This window comes from Rhagoletis zephyria, unplaced genomic scaffold (assembly GCF_001687245.7).
Source record: "Rhagoletis zephyria isolate East Lansing unplaced genomic scaffold, Rhagoletis_zephyria_1.1 Rzeph_scaffold_00353, whole genome shotgun sequence".
Lineage (NCBI taxonomy): Eukaryota > Metazoa > Arthropoda > Insecta > Diptera > Tephritidae > Rhagoletis > Rhagoletis zephyria.
Window position 1 is genome coordinate 166589 of NW_016157437.1, and position 11441 is coordinate 178029.

At 35.6% G+C, this 11441-nt stretch overlaps 4 protein-coding genes across 7 annotated transcripts; 2 read left to right on the top strand and 2 right to left on the bottom strand.

The window, feature by feature from the left end:
- Positions 1–1779: 1779 nt before the first annotated feature.
- Positions 1780–2254, bottom strand: NdufA3 (NADH:ubiquinone oxidoreductase subunit A3). 2 transcript variants are annotated; one of them, XM_017610947.1, is made up of 2 exons: positions 2149–2254; positions 1780–2090 (listed from the first exon to the last, which is right to left on the bottom strand). In XM_017610947.1, the coding sequence occupies exon 2, from the start codon at positions 2079–2081 to the stop codon at positions 1857–1859; it is 225 nt and encodes a 74-aa protein (XP_017466436.1). In that variant the 5' UTR covers positions 2082–2090; positions 2149–2254; the 3' UTR covers positions 1780–1856. The 2 variants fall into 2 exon arrangements, with proteins under 2 accessions (XP_017466436.1, XP_017466437.1); XM_017610948.1 differs by having other exon boundaries at positions 2145–2243.
- A 1112-nt stretch (positions 2255–3366) lies between these two features.
- Zpr1 (zinc finger protein Zpr1) lies at positions 3367–4974 on the bottom strand. Its single transcript, XM_017610925.1, has 2 exons — positions 4222–4974; positions 3367–4157 (listed from the first exon to the last, which is right to left on the bottom strand). Exons 1-2 carry the CDS (start codon positions 4871–4873, stop codon positions 3415–3417), a joined length of 1395 nt encoding a protein of 464 aa, XP_017466414.1. The 5' UTR covers positions 4874–4974; the 3' UTR covers positions 3367–3414.
- Positions 4975–6169: 1195 nt separating this feature from the next.
- LOC108359192 (protein FAM210A) lies at positions 6170–7682 on the top strand. 3 transcript variants are annotated; one of them, XM_017610928.1, is made up of 4 exons: positions 6170–6272; positions 6362–6743; positions 6804–6949; positions 7262–7682. In XM_017610928.1, exons 2-4 carry the CDS (start codon positions 6373–6375, stop codon positions 7423–7425), a joined length of 681 nt encoding a protein of 226 aa, XP_017466417.1. In that variant the 5' UTR covers positions 6170–6272; positions 6362–6372; the 3' UTR covers positions 7426–7682. The 3 variants fall into 3 exon arrangements, with proteins under 3 accessions (XP_017466417.1, XP_017466416.1, XP_017466415.1); XM_017610927.1 differs by having other exon boundaries at positions 6172–6290; positions 6358–6743; XM_017610926.1 differs by having other exon boundaries at positions 6175–6290.
- A 553-nt stretch (positions 7683–8235) lies between these two features.
- Positions 8236–11386, top strand: LOC108359193 (ADP-ribosylation factor-like protein 2-binding protein). The gene is made up of 3 exons (XM_017610929.1): positions 8236–10577; positions 10682–10860; positions 10927–11386. Exons 1-3 carry the CDS (start codon positions 10461–10463, stop codon positions 11150–11152), a joined length of 522 nt encoding a protein of 173 aa, XP_017466418.1. The 5' UTR covers positions 8236–10460; the 3' UTR covers positions 11153–11386.
- The last annotated feature ends 55 nt before the right edge of the window (positions 11387–11441 follow it).

An 11441-nucleotide genomic window follows, 5' to 3' on the forward strand; every position in this document is an offset into this window, starting at 1 on the left:
ATATAATTAGCGTAGGTAACACAGGGCAACACCGATTTTATTGCGGCAAATGTTAAAGATGTTTTTGATAGACATTTTTTTGCTGATTACGAATGCGTAAGTTTCCATCAGCTCCAGATTTTGCGAAAAACGTGGTGAAAGTGTCAAAAAATTGCGTTTTTTGCAATATTTTAGAACCTCTTGCAAGGAAACTAATGGCGATAGGACCTTCCACTGAGACTTAAATTAAAGTTACAATTATAGACTACTATCCCTGAAAATACCATTCCTGCGCCTTGGCCTGATGGTCACCTATACTCATTTACGTTTTATCGTCCAACAATAAAAAAAATACTGGAAAATTATGAAATAAAAATTAAAAAATTTTAAAAATCAGTGTTAGCTGTTCAATAAATGACTTTTGACCTTAGGGTCAAGGTGCAGGAATGGTATTTTCAGGGATTGAAGTCAAGAGATCCAAGCCTTAATTTAAGCCTAAGTGGAAGGTTCTGCCACCTTTTGCTTCATTGCGGTAGGTACTCAAACTTCCCAAAATCAGTCTTGAAAGCAATTTTTTCGCATTCCCGTTTGTGTTTTCTATTTGCTTCCAGACGCGTCAACTTTTATTGAATTCAAGTTTATGGTTCTTTAAATGGGAAACAACGAAAGATCCAAAGAGACAAGAAAACTTCAAACGAATTGACGGTACGGAGGTATCTGTACTCTTCCCCTCTCTTCTCACCTCCTTTGCCTTAGAAGAGCAGACTTAAAAGCAAGACTTGACGTGTCTGAAAGCTGACTTTAACTGAAACAAAAAAAAATCATTGTAAATTACGATCTGTTATATTTTTCCAATCACGTTCACATACGCTTACGATGCCTATTTTCTTCGAAATTTTTATAGTCGAGGTTTTGACCAAACAGTTCTGTACGTCTACCTTCTACAATTCTACTTGACGCAGAAATAACTCTTCCACTAGTAGCTGAGCAGCTGGTATGTTTGAAATTTACCTTAAAAGGCTTCTAAGAAGTGGCAAATCTTAAGCTTTCTCCCGATTTCTCGCAGCCCTTCTTGTGTAGGCCTCTTACTTTACTTTACTTAAGAAGGCCTACCTAAATTATCTTCTAGGTATACAAGTGTTAAAAAGACCAATTCTTTCCGACATACTTATCTCGAGTTGTGCTTTTTTCAGTTTTGACACTATTGTAGTAAATGAGCGATTTTATCTAACCACCATGGTATTTCAACCTGGTATGTACTGTAGATACTGGCTAGAGAAAGGTTACAATTATTCGTACCATCCGCATGGGTGAAATCGGATTCGCAGTCATAACAAGCGAGTATGAAGGATTAGATACGTGCGAGGGGCATTCGTCGGACCGGAATAGGCAGGTATCGGACGGATGTCATTCGCATGGATCCTCTTTCAGCCGCTTGTTACGACAGTGCGAATCAGATAAGATCCGTGTGGATTGCATCAGTCGGATAGCCCTCATAAGGATGATTAACAACTAAAGAAGCCTTAAGGATCGAGAACGGAAAGCTTAACACCTCAAAAGGACTTATAGAAGAGCTTTTTAGTGCATTTGCGAATTGTTAAATAAATAAATTCATTTGAGAACTTGTAACATTTAACCATGGCACTACCGGATGACTGTCATGAAAAGCTCACAACATAAAAATGCCCGCGACTGTTTCTGATTAATTGCGATAAAGGAATGAACAACTCGAGCCAAAATAACACGTTCTAGAGAGAGGTTCATGCTACATATGGATATATGTTCTAAAAAATCGAATCGGACGATAGTTTAAGTCTTGCGTTATATTTTCGCCATTTGTTTACATTTTTTAGAACCAAGTTTTTAATTCACCGATCTTAATCTTTCCGAACTTTTGCTGCGCGTGGATCATCGGGGCGCATTACAACATATCCCAACTTATACCGCCGATTATCACCGTCTCTGGCATAGTATCCGGCCACACCGACAGCAGCCATTCCCAATCCTATGAGCGCCAATACTGATCCACCAACAATGTCGGGAATCTCGTTCCATGCTCGCTTAAGGAGGCCATGGGAATTACGCGCCGCTGAAGTAGACATTTTATAAAACTGGAAAGCAATCAGAAATGTATTTTTTTTTTTGTTTTTTCCAAAGATGCGTACCTACGGTTTTCAGGACAGGACCACCAACGTTACACAACACGAACAGATGAAAGGCCACCGAATAGTGATGTGTTGAATTGTCGGTACCCAATACTTGAAAAAAATTTCGGTACCCAATACCCAAGGCGAATTTATATGAGGTGGTGTTCAAGGCGAATTTAGATTACAACAACAATAACCTCATGTATTTGGATTGCGGATGTTATGTCAAATCTCAATTCGCCCCAAAGTTTACATGTATTTTGTTTTTGCTTTTGATGGGTGTGCTGTGAAATCAGTAAAAGCAAAAACAAAATACATGTAAGGCGAAGAAATCAGCTGGTTTTACAACACCACCTTGTATAAATTCGCCTTGGTTAATTGATTCATGAGCTTATATGACTGCCCAAGGCGTTGCCAAGGCGCATCAATTACATTCCTGTGAGCACGCCTGTATCAAATTATCGTCTGTTTTGCTTTGTTTACATATTCGTGTGTACATACACATATACGTAAATATATACCCTGCAAGCAAATGCTCCCGAAATGTTTAAGAGTATCGGAAATTTGTTACGATTCTGTTGACTCTTTAAAGAAAAACATATGAAGCGGCTGACAAGAACTACACCTTTTCCAACAGTATTTCAGAAACACACAAATGTATTTTAGAAAAGGCCAAATGAATTTCAGAAAAGGCCAAATTAATTTCAGAAAAACTCAAATTTCAGAAAACCTCAAATGTATTTCAGAAAAGGACAAATGTATTTCAGAAAAGCTCAAATATATATCAGAAAGAGCCAAAGGTATTTCAGAAAAAGCCAAATGAAATTCAGAAAAACACAATTGTATTTCAGAAAAGTTCAAATTATTTTCAGAAAAACGCAAATGTATTTCAGAAAAGGGCAAATGTATTTCAGAAAAGCACAAATGTATTTCAGAAAAATATTTTAGAATACAGTTATGCTTTTATTGTACCGTGATTTTGTGCATGTGTTTCGCCTCACGGCTTCGAATGTCCAATTGAAAAATTTTGTTTGGATTTCCACACACATCTTATAGATTGAGTTTACGCCGCCACAGCAAAAACAAAAGACATGGTGCAAACGGCCCTAAGGGCCAGCCAAATCCACTCAAATGGAGCTGAACGATTAGCTGTTCTAGGCAGAGCTACGTAACCGTTACAACAACCAAATTCTTCTTAATGCGCATTCCTGCATGTAAAAAAGTCAATTTTCATGATAAGTACAAAGTATACGTATGTATGTGTTTTATTATTCTGCATCAGTAGAAATTATTCTACGTAATTTTCTGTTTTCATATCGTTAAGACCCAATTCTTCATTTTGGTCAAAAGAACGTTCGTATCTTTCTATTTTTAATTTGCTATCCAGTTCGTCGCCATCTGCCAAAGATTGGACATAACTATTGCCAGCTGGATCGTCCAAGACTAAAGTTGCTTTTAAATTCAAAGCCAATATTTCATCGAATCTATCAATGACACCTTCCAACCGCTTCTTAATTTCATCATCAGCTGAATCGTGAAATAAACAGCCTTCATTCTGAAGTTGGTCTTTCATAGCCATTAAAATTCCTTCTATTGTTGTGAATCGTCCGCCGAGAGCTGATGGTCCCACTTCACACTCCAATTCAGGAATTTTAAGGCAGCAAGTTTCAGATTTTAACACGTCTCGAGTTAAATCCTCTTTATCTTCGACTCGAATTTCAAAACGTATACCCAACTCCTCAATACCACTACCAGATTTCACTTCGTTCGTTTTGCAACCGCACTCTTCGCATACGGTTGCCATTATCACAACTTCTTTAAAATGTGGAATTTTAGTGAGTTTCATATTCGTCTCACAGGATGAACCACATTGTGAACATAATGTTTGAAACTGTAAAACTTCGCCATGTAAATCATCAATACCCCAAGCATCTTCAGCAATGGGTTTAAGCAATTGATTTTCTTGGTCCTTTCTGGGCTCCTTTTTACCATCCTCATCGATACTGGCTACAGTTTTTGGAGAATAAAGGCCTAATTTAAAGAGTATATTTGTCAGAAAATTTGAATTTACACCGAAATACAAGGGATTACTTACCGAGAATATGATCTTGCTCTTTTAAGCGTTGAAAATAATGAATTTTACAGTTCGGGTCTGAAGATGGTGCCCGAGGATTCTCAACAAAACTGTTTCCGCTTATATCTTCCAAAATTAAAGTGAAATTATTTTGTAATTCCTTTAAAGCAGTCAATTTTTCAATATATGCGTCTATGGCTGTCGCATCGTCAGGATGTTCTCTTTTTCTAGATTCCTGATCTTGAGTTAGACCTCTTATTGTTCTATCAATTATTCCTTCCACGGTGGTTATTTCACCCTTCTGACTTTGAGACGGTATTTCTAGTTCAACCTCTGGTATTCTAACAGATGTGTAATCAGAGCGCACCACTTTTCTGTTTAAGTCTTCAGCGCATTTTACACTCAACTCTATACGCACACCTTTCTTCTGTATTTCAGATGCAGACTGGATCTCATTATTTTCATAGCCACAATCCTCGCATTTAAAAGACATTATTACCACCTCCTTGAAGAAGGGTATTTTAGTAAGCAGCAAACGTGTCCGGCCAGAGCGAAAACAATTCATACATGCTGACTCTAGTTCCGTGGTTTCTGGATCAGGATCGTCGGCATCAATATTTCTAAATAAAGGCTTTTTTTCACCTGCTGTTTCCATAACATTTTCTGTTGACATTTTTATTTTAAGGTATTTTACTTAGAAATGAACTGTATATACGTAAGGACAATTAGTAGTGGCAAACTGTCGATGGCACTATCGATACTATCGATGGTTATGGTTTTTTACTATCGTTACTTTTTCAAAACTATCGAGTATTTTGACTATGGAAAATTTAAGACACAAAAATGTTGAATGTGCATTTAATAAAGCGGCAATACTTTTATATAAAAGAATTATGGCTCAAGGCAAATTTATACAAGGTGGCGTCTTAATGTCAAAATCAAGGCGAATTTATACAAGGTGGTGTTGATGGCGAATTTAGATTTTCGCCGAGGTACGTCTTAATGTCAAAATGATGTGTTTGTTGTAAAATGAATTCGCCTTGTTTACAAGAAACACATCATTTTGACATTCAGTAGTACCGGGGCGAAAATTTAATTCGCCATCAACACCACCTTGTATAAATTCGCCTTGGTCAAAATGATGTGTTTGTTGTAAAATGAATTCGCCTTGTTTACAAGAAACACATCATTTTGACATTCAGTAGTACCGGGGCGAAAATTTAATTCGCCATCAACACCACCTTGTATAAATTCGCCTTGGTCAAAATGATGTGTTTGTTGTAAAGTGAATTCGCCTCGTTTACAACAAACACATCATTTTGACATTCAGTAGCACTGCATCTAAAATCATTGGGCCTCAGCACACTAGCCTGCTCAGTCGGACTGAGCAGTCCACCACTCGAACGCACACTGGGCTGGGCAGTCGGTCAAAAACAGGTTTCAGTTTTGTATACATGAACTACGCATGATTGTGTTAGTGCATGTGGCACATGCAAACAAAACGAAATAGAAAACATGTTCCCCCTTATACCATGATATCGCACTTGTTGACGTAAAAATATTTCATATCATACGTCAACAAAACCGATACCGATTCGAAAATTGTGGCAAATTGGTTATAGAATCTCCTTACAAAAATGATATCGTCCGATTCAGCTGGAACAAAAATGCTTCAAATAAGTACGAGCTTCTCTGTATTTTTTTTTTTTTTTTTNTTTTGATAGGCGAGTCTCCCCTGAACCGTGTTTTCCATATTTTTGGCCATTATCTCTTTTCTAAGGGAAGATCTACGATTTTGAAAAAATACTCGTGTTTTGCCTATAGTGGGGCGTGCATATCAAAACGCAAGCCGCGAATATTAGGTTAAGGCTTAAACTGCAGTTAATTCCCGAGTTAATCCAGATCAACGCTGCCGTGTGTTTCTGTTTTTAGCCTGTTCATTTTGACTACGAATTCGCCCCAATTAGATTTTTTACGTATTTCATTTGGTGTTGAAACAAAAGGGCAAAAAACGATTGAAATGTTAACACTGAATGGAATAAACAGCTGATTGCATATCACCGGTCAACCAGGTATATTTTGGAGGAAATGTAAGGCATTTATTAACCATATAAAATAATTGAAGTAAACTCAAAACAAATTGATAACCATTAAAAATTAGACTTTAAAGAAATGACGTCACTGAGGTTGCTTACCCGACTTGCGCAACAGCATCAGCGCCTACAGCTGGTAGTTCTGGGCGCAGCCAAGACGAGATCGAGGTCTTTGCTAAATTTGCCCGGCACAATACAGTGCATGTCACTAGCACCATTCGTAAGCAGTCGCCATTCATTTAGTACAAAGAAATCGCCGGATTTAGCAGGCAAAACCGACACAAAATCATCTCCCGTTCTAGCAGATGAAGACATTTTTGGTGAAGCCTCTAAGCTTGGCCTATTTGCCAAATTCAAATTGATGTATAAAAAATATTGGTATGTGCTTATACCTGTTCATGTTGTAACATCAATCGGTTGGTTTGGAGGTTTCTATTATTTGTCCAAAAGGTGATAGTGGAATTCAATATGTATTTTCAAATTTGTATTCTTTGACAATTTTCAATTTAGTGGCGTGGATATCCCCTTACTGTTACAACATTTACATGTTAGCGAGAGCATCGTGGAACGTTTTCAAAACTCAAGCATGGGCCATTATGCCATTGCTTATCTTTGCTATAAAGTAGCGACCCCTCTACGTTATGCAGTCACTTTAGGTAAGTAAATTAGTATGATGGAAGAATAAATTCGAAAAAAGTGCCATTTTTAGAGAGCACATTTATTAAAGAATTAAAGGCCCAGTTGCCCTCTAGTAGTCTGCTCTGCTTCATTATTAAGATGCGATGAATACTGATTTTAAAATATGGAAAGGCTTATATGTATAATAATCTGAGAGCCCTGTTGATCTACAATTGCGGGATTTCAAAATTAACTACCTACATACATATATACATACAAAAATATGTATAAAAATTTCGTAATACATTACCTAATTCTTTGTTTAACCTTCTTTTATCTGATATTTTTAGGTGGTACAACGGTATCCATAAAATACCTCGTCCAAGCTGGCCATATTAAACCAATGCCCAGTAAACGAGAATTAATGCAGTTGTATGAAAAAAATAAGGCAGAACGTGCAGCAGCCAAACTAGAAGACGTGAATACAACACAAAAGACTAAAGAAAAGCAATGATTCGAACTGAAAAACTATGAAGTCATACATTAAGATACATGTTTAAAGCGAATTTAAAATTCGATCTTTGAGATCTTGTGTTTTGTTATGAAGATTGAAAAGAGTAAATGATGAGCATTCTTTATTTTATCTTAGATTTAAAAGATGCTGTCATTGTATCACATAATATTTAGCCTTACCAGACCTTAACTAAAAAAAACCCATAGTGACGAAGTTTTTGTGGTATACATATGTACATTAGGGTGGTCCAAAAAAAAGTAAAGTGAAAAAGTAATGTCGGAACTTTTAAACTCTCACCCTCTAGGATTGTTCTATACCAAAAGAAATATTCCCATATTTTTTATTTTGAAATCAAAAGATATTTAGTGATCGCTCAAAGCGCTCAAAGTTTTCCATGTATTTTTATGGGGGAAAAACCACTTTTCGTATAAATGGTATAGAGTTCTCGAAAATCAATAATTTTTGATCGGAAAATGCTTAGACTTTTTTGCTTTTTCAATTTTTCCTAATAAACAATCGTGGTACAAAGATCAATAAAAATATTAAAAATAAAATTTTAATAAGCCACAATAACATTGACAAATATTTACTTTACCATTTTTTCATATGAACTATATTTTATACATAGGTCCGCCCAAACCCCCAGAAAATTCAATGGGGAGGGGGATAAATAAATATTCTCAGTATTAAACAATTGTTAAATAAACAATTGGGTATTGTTACTGAAAGTCTCCTGAAGAGAACCAAAGTTTTCCGCTTGAAAAATATTAATTTTCAAGAATTCTATATAAAATACATGGAAAAATTTGAGCGACCTATAAATATTTTTTGATTTCAAAATAAAAAATAGGGGTATATTTTTCGGTATAGAACAATCCTAGGTGGTGAAAGCATTCAAATTCAGACTACTGATTTTGGACAATTTTTTTGTCAAACTGCGCATAGCAAAAGAGTAATCTACGGAGAATTATAAGAAAACTTGCGCAATAAACTATGGGTCTAAAATAAAAACCTAGCTCCCGCCGAGAGACATAAAAATCTGTGCAGCGTCATACCAAAAATTGAAATCTCTATGCCTCCTGGCGCGGTCTAGATTTTAGGTTTAGACCCCTAGTTTTTTGGGAAATTTTCTTTAAATTTAGCGTAGATATAGCTAGCGTTGCTATACGCCTTTCGCATTTTTTCCCACCGGAACAATTTGACCCACCCTAGTACGTTTACATACATAGATACGTTTGATGCACTGACCCATAATGTAATAAACAAAGTGAAATCAATATTTGACGTACGCTTATTTGAAAATTTAAATGTAAACAATTCGTATATTTGCTTACATTAACCCTCTTTCGGCTTTGGTTTGGAACCGAATTCTGAGATAGGGCGTTGTTGAACTAAATTCTGTGGTAGGGTGTTTTTCAATAATTTTTTTTCAGAATTTATGGAAGTTGCGCTAGAAATTTCCTGTTTTTCTCGATTTTAGCAAATAAATTAGTCATTAAACCGTATTTTTTTTGTGAATAACTATTTACTGATATTTACACATATAAATAGTATTGACGAAGGTACAGAAAAAGCACTTGGCAGTGCAGCTGCTTTGTCTCGGAAACAATATGCCGGTACGCAGAATATCCCCATCTCAAAAGATTACCCTATATACAGATGTACATATATATATACACATTAAGATTAAGGATTCTTTCTCAAATTAATTACTACAAATCAGGACCATCTATTATTACTAAATTGGCGAAAGTATAAATTTTATGCGATACTTCACATCTGTTTGGCGCACTGCACGATATGCCTTTGCACTAATGCATTTGAGAACATACCCACACTTTAATCATTACCTCTCATCTGATGAAATAGCAGGTAACATCCTTGATGGTACTGCATCTGGATCCAGGCGTCTTCTCTTGGCATTGATACTTGCATAAACGATATCATTCCATTTGAAGTGCAGAGCGCAAACTTTCGATATCCAGTTAGTTTAACACCACACGCATTCATCCAATCCCTTCCTTGCGTAACATCTGTTGGCACACGAAACATACCTACCTCATTGATGTGAGTGCTTCTGAACAAACAAAGTATCTGGCATTTTAAATGCATTTTTTTTTCTCTTTGTTCTTTAATCTCTAAAACAAGTATTTTTTGATTTGAAATCTATTTTTTTTTTTTTTTTGAAATTAATTTATAATTTTGCTAGTTTCAAATGGGTTAACGCAATGACAAAACTCTTGTCATATAAGCGTATAAAAAATAAATATGTCATATTGATTTCACTTTGCTTATTACACTATGCACTGAACCGAGTTAAAGAAACAAGTAGAATTAACTTGCGTTATTTTTCTTAATAATACACATACAAAACAATTTCGTAATACATTAGGACTCCCTGTGCGGTGCGCTTATGTTCCTTGGTAGGCTCCGAAAGGATCATATTTGCCGGAGTTTGCCCTCTCAATATACATATGTACATATATGAAAAAAGCGTGCCTTTAGGACTCCTTAAATACGTGATTTCAGAGCACCAGAAAGCTCCCTCAGATAATTCGCCTATCATTTTGTGAAAAGGACTCCTTAAATAATCCGAAGATAGCTTAGACGGAGTGTTTCCGATAATAGACCATCATACAGACTAGATACAAAGAAAAGAAAAACCAGATAACAAAAAAACACCTTGAACTCCCTTTTTACTCCATATTCGGAATGTTCCGGAAGCATTCATTCGAGGTATTCGAGGTATCATTTCATATTTGGAGCGCTCCGATTTGGCTAGCTGGGCATTATAATATAAAACAAAGCCTTACTTATGCTTTCATACATAAATATGTACGTATGCACGCGCACAGGACAACATGTTCACTCCACTTTGATAATAAAGTTCAAGCTCTATGGCAACGATAAACCAAACAATACAAATAAGCAAGGGTATTGCTGTCAAAACCAGTTGAACGAAAATCGTAAATAAATCAGTTTTGTTAAAACTATAAAAAAAAATAAGATATATCTTGCTGAATTATTTTATTGGAATGGATGCAACAGCATCGGACGAATGCATTGATATAGTCGGCAAATCACATGGAAATGAATTTTTTGACGATGTTATCGGCCACATAGAAGACATAGTGCTTGGTGAAGATTTTCAGGTTATAAAAATTTATATTTGCTGCTCTTGTAAGGATTTTTTCATTTTATATTTTTATTGACCACACTGCAAACATAAAATATGTGTACTTACGTATGCACATAGACACTTCACAATAACTTCCTGGAGAAATATTGGCGTTGCATTGAAAATACCGACGAAAATAAACTGGAGTACATGGATATATTTCAAGAGTACACCAATACCTTTGAGGCATTCCTTATTAATGAATTAAGCTCTCGAATGTCTGATTTCAATATGGATCGCTTTGCGGAAGAACTTGAGTATTTATCTACTATCACATAAAAAAGGGAAACCATCTAATTTATTTATTTATTTTTTCCACAAAGAAAAAATAATGCTTTTGATGATTTAATAAGTAATGGCGAGATATTTGAACTTTTACATTCGTTCAGCAGCTTTGAAACTTTCAAAGAACTATTATTAGATTATCGCAATACGAAAGAGGGCAATATGGAACACCTGGAGTCCAATATCCTTGTTACAACTGCCTACGCATTTGCAGAGCCGAAAATTCCAATTGGATTCGAGGAGGACGAAAGCAGTGCTACCTAAGTTGTATTTACCGAAATTACTTATATGTATGCTCGCAGATATGTCACTCGCAGAATAATTCGTTATGTAGTTTTCTCACAATATTCAAAACGTTTTCCATCGTCATTCTTTGTCGTTAATTTTTATTTAAAATATAGGCCATTCTATAACAAAAACCATAAAATCCAATCTTGCAAACTCTATAAAATTCACCAAAATTAATCAAACTTCAAAAAAAAGTCATCAAGATTCAAGCCTTTTCTTCAAATTTTTTAAATTGCACTTTTGTAGCCCATTAAATTTTAGTATA

Bases quoted from the DNA above. Each gene is read 5' to 3' on its own strand.
- LOC108359192 (XM_017610928.1), top strand. From the start codon at position 6,373: ATGACGTCACTGAGGTTGCTTACCCGACTTGCGCAACAGCATCAGCGC. The intron at 6,744-6,803 runs GTGATAGTGGAA...TTTTCAATTTAG, and splicing joins TTCTATTATTTGTCCAAAAG to TGGCGTGGATATCCCCTTAC. The intron at 6,950-7,261 runs GTAAGTAAATTA...TGATATTTTTAG, and splicing joins ACGTTATGCAGTCACTTTAG to GTGGTACAACGGTATCCATA.
- Zpr1 (XM_017610925.1), bottom strand. From the start codon at position 4,873: ATGTCAACAGAAAATGTTATGGAAACAGCAGGTGAAAAAAAGCCTTTA. The intron at 4,158-4,221 runs GTAAGTAATCCC...TCTTTAAATTAG, and splicing joins AGAGCAAGATCATATTCTCG to GCCTTTATTCTCCAAAAACT.
- NdufA3 (XM_017610947.1), bottom strand. From the start codon at position 2,081: ATGTCTACTTCAGCGGCGCGTAATTCCCATGGCCTCCTTAAGCGAGCA.
- LOC108359193 (XM_017610929.1), top strand. From the start codon at position 10,461: ATGGATGCAACAGCATCGGACGAATGCATTGATATAGTCGGCAAATCA. The intron at 10,578-10,681 runs GTTATAAAAATT...GTATGCACATAG, and splicing joins TGCTTGGTGAAGATTTTCAG to ACACTTCACAATAACTTCCT. The intron at 10,861-10,926 runs GTATTTATCTAC...TTTTCCACAAAG, and splicing joins CGCTTTGCGGAAGAACTTGA to AAAAAATAATGCTTTTGATG.